The sequence below is a fragment of the Pieris brassicae genome, chromosome 3 (assembly GCF_905147105.1).
Source record: "Pieris brassicae chromosome 3, ilPieBrab1.1, whole genome shotgun sequence".
Taxonomy (NCBI): Eukaryota; Metazoa; Arthropoda; class Insecta; order Lepidoptera; family Pieridae; genus Pieris; species Pieris brassicae.
In genome coordinates, this window is record NC_059667.1 from 4,145,998 (window position 1) to 4,158,840 (window position 12,843).

The window sequence follows — 12,843 nt, forward strand, 5'->3', positions numbered from 1 at the left end:
GCCTATAATCTAGATAACTTAGGTCAAAACGAACAATTCAATTTTATTACTCCTCAGTATCGTAGCAGTAGGTGTATAGTAATTACCAAGACTCGTCACTGTATAATTGACAAATATGGAACATACTATGTTGAAGGATGTTTTAACTTTTACAATTCTTTAATTGGGGCCAATGGCTGGCCATGCTTCATACACGTGATTGGGTGCTACTTGTGGTGACTGGTCGGACTTGAATTCGTGCATGCGGTGATGTTACTTATTTCGACTTTGTATTTGCATGTTGTTTTGTGAGACCCACGAGAATGTAAACGCGTGCTCCTATTTCACGATGCCTACTGCAGATAGAGGCTAAATCTTTATTATCTATATATAGATTATCGTAGACTACTTAAAGATATCATCGTTAAGTAAGAAAAAAACAGTGGAAGAGAGTTTATTGCCTGTGCATCTCGTCCGTTCTACATCCTTGATTTGAGGACTGGCAATAATAGAAAAATTAGTGGCATTAATTATGTATTTCTATATTGACGCTCATAATAGTACATTGTGGTACCTAAATAAATAAATGAATTTGAATATTCATTTCCAAACTTCATTTGTTTTAAATCCAAAACGTTGACTATTCTATAGAAAAACGTTGTATACATCCCCTGGACTAATCGTCTTAGTAAGAAAATAAAAAGTTATTTAAATTTACACATTTTCATTCACTCACCACATTTATATTGCCCTTCAACACATTACTGCATGCTTTAATTTAATATTTCTTTTAGAACAGTATTTCATTCTACTCCTAACTTCGTTTGCTTCGAATTGGAAACGTATTGAGAATGAAGAAATTGAATTGAAGCTTATTTTGTAGTTAGAACTTAGAAGACTTTACTTTCGTACTAATTCACTTTTACCGATAATGAAACAAAAGACTTTGTTACGATACATCTACGTATACTTTCACGTAGTTTTCGAATTGCAACCATTAAAGCAAGTCCTATAGACATCCGTTAAAGTCATAATACTGGTACTAAAAATGTTCATGTTTTTGTCAAATGAATGAGTATAAAATATTCAGTAAACTTTTATAATATTAAGTACGTTGGATATTTAGCAAAATCGTTAAATAGATTACAAAATATTAGTACCTATAAATCATAAAGTTATTTAGGTTGTATCCCGAACAAAGATTAGCTAAATTCTAAATTATTATTTCTTACTAATGTTTCACACAAAAACATGATTTTATTATTTTTTTCTCAGTGTTTACACATTGAGAAAAATATAATTTACACATAAATAAAGAAATTGATGAGTCACGGATCGGTACAATATTTTGATCGAACAAAAAATAGAACCAAAATTTATTTTTTGTAACGATAAGCGATTTCATCCCCGTCACGAATCAATGCGAGAATTAAAATTTGATAAATGTTTTCCAAACAGGATTAAAGCGGTCGCAAACATTGTTATTGTAGTAGTAGTAGTCTTACTCAATAATTTTTTTTGAGTAATTTGTATTTTACAACAAAAATTGTTATATATAACAGAAATATAAATTTTGCATCGAGTTTCTGTAGTAATGTCACATCTTTTATTTGGGCGTCGTTTGTCTCAGTCCTGTTACACTATTGTTAGTAATAAATTGTATACCTATGCGAAAGAAGAATTGCGCCATTTCACTGTAGTTGTATTTACGTGGTCGAAAAATGTACATGTATGTATTCGTACAAACAATTATGTAGAATTTAAAAAAGGAACGACTCTAAGTGGCTGTTAATTAAATCACGGTCACGATATTTGTGGTCGCATTATTGTGTTTTTTTAATATTTAGATATTACAAGAAGTATATTTCAAATCGCATTAGTTTAAGAGAATTTAATACTATACTTTAGAAAGGTCCTAATTTTAATTCTTATCCATAAGCCATAAATCATTTAAATTCCTCGAAATTTTAATATAAAATTTCTCAAGTAATAAATAATCGTAAGAATCATTTGTTAAATTAGATTTCCATTAAAAATCAGACACGTATTAATGCTCTATGAAGAACATCTCATCCTGAGACATCGGATATCTCGCGAAAATAGGTCATTGCGAGTGGATATTAAGTTTACACAAAGACTATTTAAGTGATTGTTTATGCTTAGATTAAATTATATGTTTTTGCTTAGCGATAAGGCCACGGCACAAAGCACTCCCATTTCTATTTAAAATTGAATTTGGTTTCCTTAATCAGTAGACGGATTTATATCCACCCCAAAAAGCTGCTTGGGTTTAAGCATATTCTTTTTGTTTTTCTTACAAAGGTTGCCTTAAAAAGGCTGTTTGTTGCCTTCGATAAATATTAGTTCTCTCGTTGCAATTAAATAAATACTATTGTACTCATAATTTTTTAAATTTCGAACGTTATACTAAGGTTTTATTAAATCTCATTATACAAGTGCCACACTCACATTATTACACTAATACTATTGATCTGATAAATCCTTAAATTCAGATTCCTTAGATTCAGGAATTCGTATGTATTCAAGTAATTGAATTTGAAATAAATTAAATAACAAATACAAGCGTTTATAGCGTACATAGCGTTTTTGATCTGACCGAAGATATACTTCATGCGAATCGTTATGTACGCTAAGCGCGGATTTGACTATAAAAAGTCTAGGCTCTAAGTCCCCCATTGACCGTGGTGATCTGCGGAAATGGAACCGTCGCAACGTGGGATTTGAAGCCGCAGCAGTGCTAAATTACATATTCTTATGTTGCCAACACTGTTATGTCTTTATACTTCGAAGATCGTCTTAATACTTAACATAAAAGTAATATTATATTGTTTGTGTATAAATAAAATGAAGCATCGCCATCATCTTATTTCGCACAGACACTACACGATATAACAGTTCTATCCCGCAGTTTTATGCGTCTTAATTATCTGTTCTGTCTGTTATGTAGCCTATAGGCTTCCTCGATAAATGAACTATAAAATACAATACTTCTTATGGGGCGTTAGGAAATTTTTTTGAGAGTAAATTTTTACGATACGCGCGAACACCGCCTACAAAAACCGCTGAAGTTAGATATAATCAAAATTTTATTTTGTGATATTTAAATAAAGTTTCAATGTATTAAATACTTTTTTTCTACAAACGCATAATAAAATATTTGAAAAGATTTTTATCTGGTTACGCCAAAGTAGGTATAACTTCTAACGCGTGTACATAAGTACACACACGCATTTTTTTCTAGGTTCCTCAAATCAAATAATATTATAAGAGCAATGTGAAAGGCATAACCCATCCCCCAATACTTTGCTTGTAAATGATTAAAGTTAATATCTTTTTAAAGTAAATAAGTATACCACAATATAGACAAATTGCAGGCATATTATAGAAATATAAATCAGAACACCGTCAAAAGGCTGAGAAGTAGTTTACTTATGCTATTAATATTGTATGGCAGGAACGAATTGGTTCTCATAATTCAGTGTTTCGTAAATCATTTTAGTAGGTTATTGAATCACCTTAGATGGTTTATACACGAACAAAGCCGGATTAAGAAGTCTCGAATCTCCCAAGGCCAAATTATTTTTCAAATAAAATGGTAAATTTTTTGTTAGTCGTGTTTTCCAATAAAAAATTGTGTGTGTGTTTTTTTTTATAAAACAGCGCACCTGATGTTTAGTGATACCGTCTATAAATTATATATTTTATATGATATATGTTGGTGCTTATATGGTGGTGCCATAATAAATATTTAATTGCTACTTTGATATGGTTTATTATGTGGAATTTTTAAAGTTTAATAATATGTACTACTTTCAAGGCAAATAGGGTAAGTTTTATTTTTAAAAAATCCAGTCTAGTTTTTGTATCTCTTTCGTGATCATTTGTTTTTTCTAATAAGCCAATCAATGGCTTGAGTGTCTGTCACGTGTCATCGACTTTTGGTTTTGAGCCGCCACGCTAAGACATTTTTGTCATCACCGTAGTAGCAAAGAAAATATTATTGATGCATATGATAGCAGTGATTCGAACAACCTTAGAATGAGGGCGCATCACACGCTGAAATCCCTAGGCAAACTCTTCTCTAAATCAAAAAGTACATGGTGTCATAAATAAATTGTCTCTGTATCAAGACACAATTTAACATTACGATTTAGCCAACTTAAGACTAATGTTAAGAAAATCATTTTTGAACGGATTAAAGCTATGTATTATTATTAAAAACTTATAATTATAAAACCCCAAGACAAACAATCCGCGAAAATAGAGGACACCGTGAGTCATTTTTGCAAAAACCCGTCCTCTTTTAGTCGATATCAACTTCGGTGCAATAAATACAGATAACACAACTTTCTCTGCAGCTGTGATACTTTTGACATTTAACACCTTTTGTCTTCAGTCACCGAGACCACGCACGCTGAAAAGAACGCGAAACGTCGGAAAAAAAATTAGAATTATCCGTTCAAAAAGTGTTTTTCTTAATGTGTAAAAGCTATTTTAACAAAAGACAATACTTAGTCTAATATTCATTGAGGGGAAGACACTCTGTTCTTTTGTTCTTTTTTATGCACTTTCCACTATGTAGCATCTAAGTCTAACGTGCACTGTGTTTATATGAACGTTATAAATTGCACCATACGCACCAGAGCATTTCTGTTATCAAATTCACATGCAGAATAACTTCAGCCATTGCCGCAATTGGTCAAAAGGACAGGAGATGCCGTCCTAGGCGCATCTAGAAGTGGAATAAGATCACGTAGAACTTTGCTACGTTACGTAGCTGACATTTTCTTTGCATAGTGAATTAGCATCGCTGTCGCAATTCACTGAGGAAATTTTCTACCATTATGAGATTTTTATGAGTTAATTTATTTAAAACATTTCAAAATATAATTATGGTATTATAAGAATTCGAATATCCAATTATAATCGTGAAAATTACCTACACCATAGGCCATTTATATTGTCAATTTTGGTAGGGTGTTATTATTTATTACTGTAAAGTAAGTAGAAACTGAGCCTATTTATTGCGTGTATTTGAGTAATTTAAATTAAAAAATTACGAGAGCAAAATTCAATTAACATTAGCATGTAAAAACAAATACATTGTAGTACGAACACAATCTGCATTAAATTAAGTTTAAATGGTAAAAAAGGGTAACACAAACCGCCGAGTCGTCTAATAAAATGTTTTACAAACAGTCCCAACTCGTAGTCATAATTTGCTTGGAATATTTGCTACGAACATTTTACTTGACTTAAACTGGAGAACTAAAAACAGGCAATGAAGAAGATGTTTTATGCCACTTTAGTAGAGATAAAAACAAAAACGAGGTGAAAATTGAAACAAAAGATGAAATGATGGCACGGATAGTTTGTTTCTTTTTTAGTCTAATCACACATACACGGTACGATGTACTATTTAATCACAATCAGACATAAGTTGTGATTCATAAAGCGATTTCCCAGATTAATGTTTAGAATTGCTAAATATTAATTATTATTTGATGAAACCTTATCTAGGTTCAATTTTATTTAGAAAAATAAATGTATTTTGTCCGGGTCCATAATATTGTAAATTTAAAAGGGAATTATATAGTTGTTATTTTAACAAATTCGTATATTTAATTAAACAATATTAAAGCTTTTTACAAAGAAATCTGCGTCGTGAATTTTTTATAAGTGACCCTTTGGACAGTCATTACAACATGACTACTTACAGCTGGGGCCATAGCCAGTTAGTGAATAAAATTATACAAAACTACATCACTATATTCATGAAAAGCTAACACGTATGTAAGTTATTCATAAAGTATCTTACAGTATGGAAAATAAACAGCGTTCGTATGCATTAAATATAGAAGCTTGCGATGTGAAAATTATATGAAACTTATGATCTATAAAATATTTATTTTCCCTGCAACCGAGAACTTTTCTTAGGATGCACTGCAGAAACGTTTATTATAAGTAAAAGTTGTAAATATCATAGTAAACGATATGGACTATAATACTAACTGTACTAGGTACTCTGTTGTAAACTGTCTTATTTGTTTACTTAACTAACTGCTAGTAATCTCGGGTACATATCCCATTATGAGATAACGGAGAAATTGCGAATTTTCTAAACTTATTTTTACCGCATTTTCTACACACGGCAACTTAATATTAATTGGATAAAAGATACCTAAACCTTTTTATAACAAATAATGGACAATGCCAGTCCTGTGAGTTCCGTGACTGTTAAGCAGAATATGTGATACCGAAAACATTATTAGTCAGTGAATCTCAGAGCAGGCAAGTGGGTGCCCGCGGCACAGCGAACAATAGTTGCCGTCTCTATTCCTCTAGTGTGGTTAATATTTACAGCACCAACCTCGCTAAGACATCTGGATTATGTACTCTCGTAAAGAACTGAAATAGTTACCAAGTTATAGCTAGATCTAATAATTTTAATGTATGTAATTACTTAATATTAAGGCGCTAATGTAAGCAGTGAAAAATACTTGTGAACCAGTTTTAATATACAAGTGTAGAAGATAGAAGTTATGGAGTTAATTTCAGAAGTGACGCGTTTAAACTTCAGAGTATAAAGCTTTATAAACTCCTATACAACCTCAGTGTTTTCGTTCTCAGGATTACCAAATTAAATTCCGCAAACAAATACCAAAAAGCGCAAAATTGGCACTCAATACTGTGATATTTTCGTATGAAATTGTAATGACTCCAGGGATTTGAGCATATCACATTATTAATCGTAGCTATTAGTCTTGGCATGTCTAGATATTATAACATTAATTTTACGGTCTGCTTATTCGATTTATCTTAGATGAAGATCACCTAAACCGACATATTCTCTCGAGGCCAGTTATTTTTGGCTATAAGGTCTCTCTTTAATTGTTTTGAGACGATAGAGTTACACGATTTTTATTTTATATTTATTTAGATAAATAAGAATCAAAAGGGTGTTTATCTTTAATTACCAATGTTGTTCGGTGAAGAAAACAATTAACTGTTCTTTGTAGGCTGTAATAGTTATTAATTCAACCGGGATCCAAACTAAAACCAATTCATTAGCAACTTACTGGTAAATGCATTTCCTAATCAGTTTTATCTTTTATAATGTAATAATAAATCTGTGCTACGGACTGTGGTATGTTTTCATATGTCAGATAAACAATGACCCAACTATCGAGGTTTTCTGGAAACATTTTACCTGAAACTTATCGATCTTCAGCTAAGTTTACTATTTTATCCGTAAGGATTTCCCTCGTCAAATCTCTATTGACCTTAATACTACATATTTCTAATAATATTTGCGTGATACTATTCTGGAAAATTCTAAAAGAAACACAAGAATGTATTATGCCACTTTAATATAGTACAAGGGGCAAACAGGCTGTACACTACCCGAAGGCACGCAAGTGAGCCAGCCATTTAACAATCGGTACGCTATATCTTAAAGGATCTTAAATTGTTTCCAAAATATATTAATCGGCAGTGAACTAAATGTGTTTTTAGGTAACACCAAAATATAAAGAAAGCTCGAGGCCTACAAAGTCCTGTATTTGTTTTGAGATCATTGTTTAATAACAAGTAGGTAAACAGGATACTAATAATACTGTTCCTTCATCAGGGTTGAGAGGTGCACGCTGAAGCTACTACCATCAGGGAAACCTTAAAGTATTGTTTTATATCATTTTTATAGGTAGGAAATTGCGTATCAGTATACCTTCAACAGGGTAGACATTTCCGCATCTCAGTTATTATTTATATTACTTATTGTATGCTCAAAGTCAAACTAAAGATTATTTCAATTTAAAATGCTTAAAGTTACTACTACACATAACCCCGTGCTGTTTTAATACTTTTAATAGCTCGTCATTTTAAAGTAGGTCAAAAAGTTTACAGCTAGCGAGTCATGACAAACACGAAGGCTTACTTAAAGTTTCAGTGAGATATTTTTCACATGGGAAGCATCTGTAAGGCCCAGTTTGTCTTCAGGGAATAGTATTTGCCCCTGCACTAACACGCTGTTATCAGATTTATAGAATGTCTAATATTTTTAGTTGGCAGTGTTCACGAGTTCTTCTATATTTATTTGTTTCGGTGTTATTTATAGGTGCAATAAATAATAATAATGATGTGTTTGTTCAATAGTAATAGGAAATATACGACTTTTGTTCTGATCTTCATAAATATACAAGAAACTTCAGTAAGGGTAAAATTCAGAAATGAGATTTACCACTAAGCTAACATTAAATAGTACTGGGTTTTCGCAAACTTTACTTAGGGTAACGGGAGCTTTTGTCCTTATCAATCTCATAACCGGAACAAAACATAACTTTATCTACACCAAGGTTATTGGGAGTTTAGGAATAAGATGATTTTTCATAAAATCTAATAAAAGCCAAGATGAATAATATTAAAAAAAAATTGATATATCTGTGATCCTGATGTTAATCATTTCAATAAACAACATCTATATTAAATATACTGAGACTTATTTATAGCTTAAAAAACAAAAACAATCTTGGTGACTTACAAGAGTGACGGAGAGTTTATTGCCAGTTCTTCTTCTTGATTTGAGAACTGGTAGTAAATATTAATTTAAAAGTATTTTTTTGCTTTCTGGATAAATAAGAGCTTAATAAAGCCTTACCTTATTAGGTGACATGAATGATATTGATCTTTGTCTTATGTACTCTGTAAGAAATACGCAGTTTATTTATTTAAGTTCACCACATCATACATAATATCTACGGTAGATGTTACAAACTCTTTTATCTAAAAAGAATGACAAATAGGTATACATAAATGTTACAAAAAAGATAAAGTCAAAATACAAAAAATTCTCAAAACAGCGGACTAAGTAACAATGCTTTCTTTAAAATTGATCAGCCTACTACTGAATTATAGATATAGATATATTTATCCGGCTCCGGATAAGTACTGTTTAGTACGTTATTATAATCGCGAAAAATTCGAAAGACATTTGCGACCTTGACAATGAGTATGGGACGACAATGTTAATTCTATCAATAATTGTTTTTTTTATATATCTATTATGTTTCAGTTGTACCCGAGGTGACTACCTTAAAGTGTATTCAGAAGTTGGTACCCATGGGCCAGGGCCACCTGGAGTCAATGAACATTCGAAGTGGTCCAGAATCTTATGCGGGAACAGAAATGATGCCCCACCAGCATTATACTCGCATGGTTCTGCACTCGTTCTAGAACTAAATAGCGGGGGAAAGGAATCAAACTCTACGGGTTTTATTGGGACATATAAGTTTATAGACAGACGTAAGTGTCATAAAAAGATTTCAAGAACTTACGCTTTTATAAGAACGTTAAAGCCGGTATTCTGCGACATTTTTATGCGCTTTTGTTTTAATTTTACAGTTATCATTGAAAAGAAAGCCAAAACGTTTTCCAAAGTTTGGTCCTCTGGTAAAGTTTAGATTAAGTGGTAAAAGTTTTAGAACAGAAATGAAACTTGAGATACTATATCTAAGTATGCGCTCGCGCAAATGACACGCTGGGACGTGGCCCCGTTTGGAATAAGAATATGGCAATCAGCGACGAAGGTTGGAATGATGTCGTAGATGTCGCCAGAAAGTGGCTGCAAACCAAAACCAGATTAACATTATGTAGTTTATTTCAGTTTCTACTCGTAAATAGTGTAACATAAATAAACTGAAAAACTTCAGAGTTAATGAAAAACTTATTATATTCAGCGCCATATTCTCTTAATACCATTAATGTTACTTTAAGACATCTCAAAGACATTTTCCATACACTTAAACCAGTCTACGGCCGAGTTCAAATTAATACCTGCTAGAGGGATTCATAAACAAAACAAATAAATTACAGAATTTCAACTGGATAACTGCCAAAGTCTGGAAAACTTCGAGGAAATATTCTTCACGAATTTAAACTAATTACAGTTAATTACATTTTTTAATGGCCTTTACAGATCAAGAATTTAATAAAATGGCGACTTGAGCGCCTTTCAATCGTAATTAATGGACACCTCATTAAATTAAAAAACCAACTTCAAGATATAGTTATCTTAAATTTTTGGTTTTTTTTGGAATTTTTTTGACGTTGTAATAGGAAAACGGAAAAAATACTGTACACGGAAATAGTAAATAATGATGATGCATATAGAATCTGACTACGTGTCACGCTTTTATTTACAGTTAAATTATCAAAATGTCTTGAAAAGATATCTCACTTTAGGCATTTTTCATAACAATCAAGATACTTTTCTACTTTTGTTGCATTCATGATTCTGTATAAGAATAGTAAGTTTTTAGTATTCCTGACAACTCAACACTTGTATCCCAAACCCCTGAGTTTGCGCTATGTACGTTTACTACTATCACGAAGGTATTTTGTAAATAAGATCCGGAAGTCGTTTGTCCTATTCCTATTCTATGAAGGCAATTCGATTTTAAAATATATTTTTCAGGTAATTTCGAAACAGACGGAGTTCTAGTATCAGATTCGGACTGCGATTATGTCTTCAACAGTCACTCAAATAGGCCTCACCAGGGTAAATTCTACAGTCCGAGATATCCTTCGAGTTATCCTACCAATTCACAATGCTATTATCATTTTCACGCAAGGTATGTATATGATAATATATGTATGTATGTAGATAAGATGTTCATATTACTAATACGTATTTAATGCGCACGACTTTAATTCCTGAGGTCGTAGGTTCGAACCCCGACTGACATAATGGGCGTATTTAACAGTCGCTCATACGGTGAAGGAAAACGTCGTGAGGAAACATGACGCATGTCTTAGACCCAAAAAGTCGTAGTGAAAGCATTATGTACTTGCAAAATTTACGGTATTTCGTGATTATTTATTAAAACTACGTTCCATGTTCAGAAATATAATAGAATTGACATATTTAAAAAAACAGAAGGGGACAAGTGGTTTTTTCGAGTGATCTCTCCTAGGTGTATTTCAGCAAATACAAATATTTAATATATACTTATATAATATATATATAATACTTATTGTTTTTAATGAACATTTGCTGCAACTGAGGAAATTATTTCCCAGAAAATAATGTCTTTATTTTTCAGGAAAAATGAGAGAGTGAAATTAGTTTTCGAAGAATCATTTCTACAGAAAAGCGATGAAAGGTAGGATTTTCAATCTTAGGGGTAAATTAAATTATATTGCTAGAGGGTTGGTAGAGCTACACACATGCGTGTTTCAATTGTTTGTTGCTAATACGAATATATCATACATTTACAGTTTGTTCCGGCATCCAACCCGTGATATTAATACAAATTACTGAGGTGTTACATATTTCAGCTATTTATTTTATATACATGTTAGCGTTTTATGTGTATATAAACGCAAAATGGAATTTCCAGAGAAAGGTTTCGTGTGATGTTAAGTTTGATCTGCTGAGTGAACATAGTGTTATGAAACGTATATATTTTCTTGAAAGATCTTCGTATTGATTCAGAAATACCTTTTTTATTCAATTTCGATAAAGTGAAATAACTATATGGAAATATTCATAGCGCTGACCTTGGGATCGCGCTGTACAAAAGCTTAACACACAAGTGGGGAACGCGTTCGCTACTTCTGGAAGTTGCAGAGTAATAGAGCTGCGCAGTAGAATGATGTATTTCATTGAATATATTAAATTAAAGCCTGAATTAGTTTTGAATTATTATGACATAATTAATAATGAATTCAATAAACTAAAATAAATATACATAAACTAACAGTGTTAGATTAACAGGTAGATTTATAAATATGTATGTACCCTGTAAAAATCAAAATACATGAATTCAGTTTAGATGCATCTTAGCGCATGCTTATGACTGTTGAAAACGTTTACAAGATTCGCGAAAGAGCAAGACTACGCTATACGTTCGCCAAACTAACAGGCCTTGTTTTGACAAGAAAGGGAAAGAAACTCAGCAAGTTTAAAAAAAAAATCTGTTCTGTTTCTAATAGTTTTTATAGCGATAGTTTAGATTACTCCAATTACATTTATATATTAACTTACTTGCAAATCATTCCGGCCATGTTATATCTTTACTACACCCTATCTATTGGTGAGATTTTGCATAGTTATGTAATATGTTATATACTTTGTTTCGTGATATATTCTGTTTATAAGTAGAAAATAGTTACATAATGATTTTTTAATTACTAAGTGTTGCGAAAGTCATTGCTATTTGAAGCACAGACATTTTTGAAATCTTAACCAAATCGTAGAAACAAACACATGAAACTCCTTATTAACATATTATCGAATAGTGAAGCTAAAAATCTTACGCCACGACGTAAAAAACATTCACAATATTGTGTCCACAATCGAACTAATTCGCTAAAACGTTTGTTAATCTCAAAATGAATCCAGAGATTAAATTGAATTTGTTAATTTAGTTCATGCATTCAATTTGGAAATGTCATCTGAAATTTGAAACTTTATCTTTTAGTTGCCTCAACCGCGCAGACACAATTAAAGTTTTTGATGGGAAAGTTGCAAGCGCACCGGTCATCGCAATGCTTTGCAACGAAGTTATAGGTAAGCTGCTTATTTACAGAGCAATAGGTTGACGCCTTTATTCTTGTTAAGGAATGTTGGAGTGAATTCTTAACAGAAACATCACGAAAACAAGACAGAAACGTTATTAAAGGTATGCCACATAATATATGTGAAAACTATTGTATTAGCAACAAGTATGCTGTAGAACTTAAGTTATATAGAAATTGAGAATTTAATGTTATTAAATAACATTACACATTCACACACAAACACACACGTATAATGTTAAACACAACCAACAATATATATATATG

The 12,843-nt window shown here is 31.8% G+C and overlaps 1 protein-coding gene across 1 annotated transcript in view; it reads left to right on the forward strand.

The window, feature by feature from the left end:
* Positions 1-12,843, forward strand: part of LOC123707075 (suppressor of lurcher protein 1-like) — a 49,867-nt gene that overhangs the window by 27,378 nt on the left and 9,646 nt on the right. Inside the window, exons 5-8 of the mRNA XM_045656854.1 lie at positions 9,071-9,300; positions 10,472-10,628; positions 11,100-11,159; positions 12,480-12,568. Of these exons, the coding sequence (XP_045512810.1) occupies positions 9,071-9,300; positions 10,472-10,628; positions 11,100-11,159; positions 12,480-12,568 (536 nt within the window). The remainder of the gene's footprint in view (positions 1-9,070; positions 9,301-10,471; positions 10,629-11,099; positions 11,160-12,479; positions 12,569-12,843) is intronic.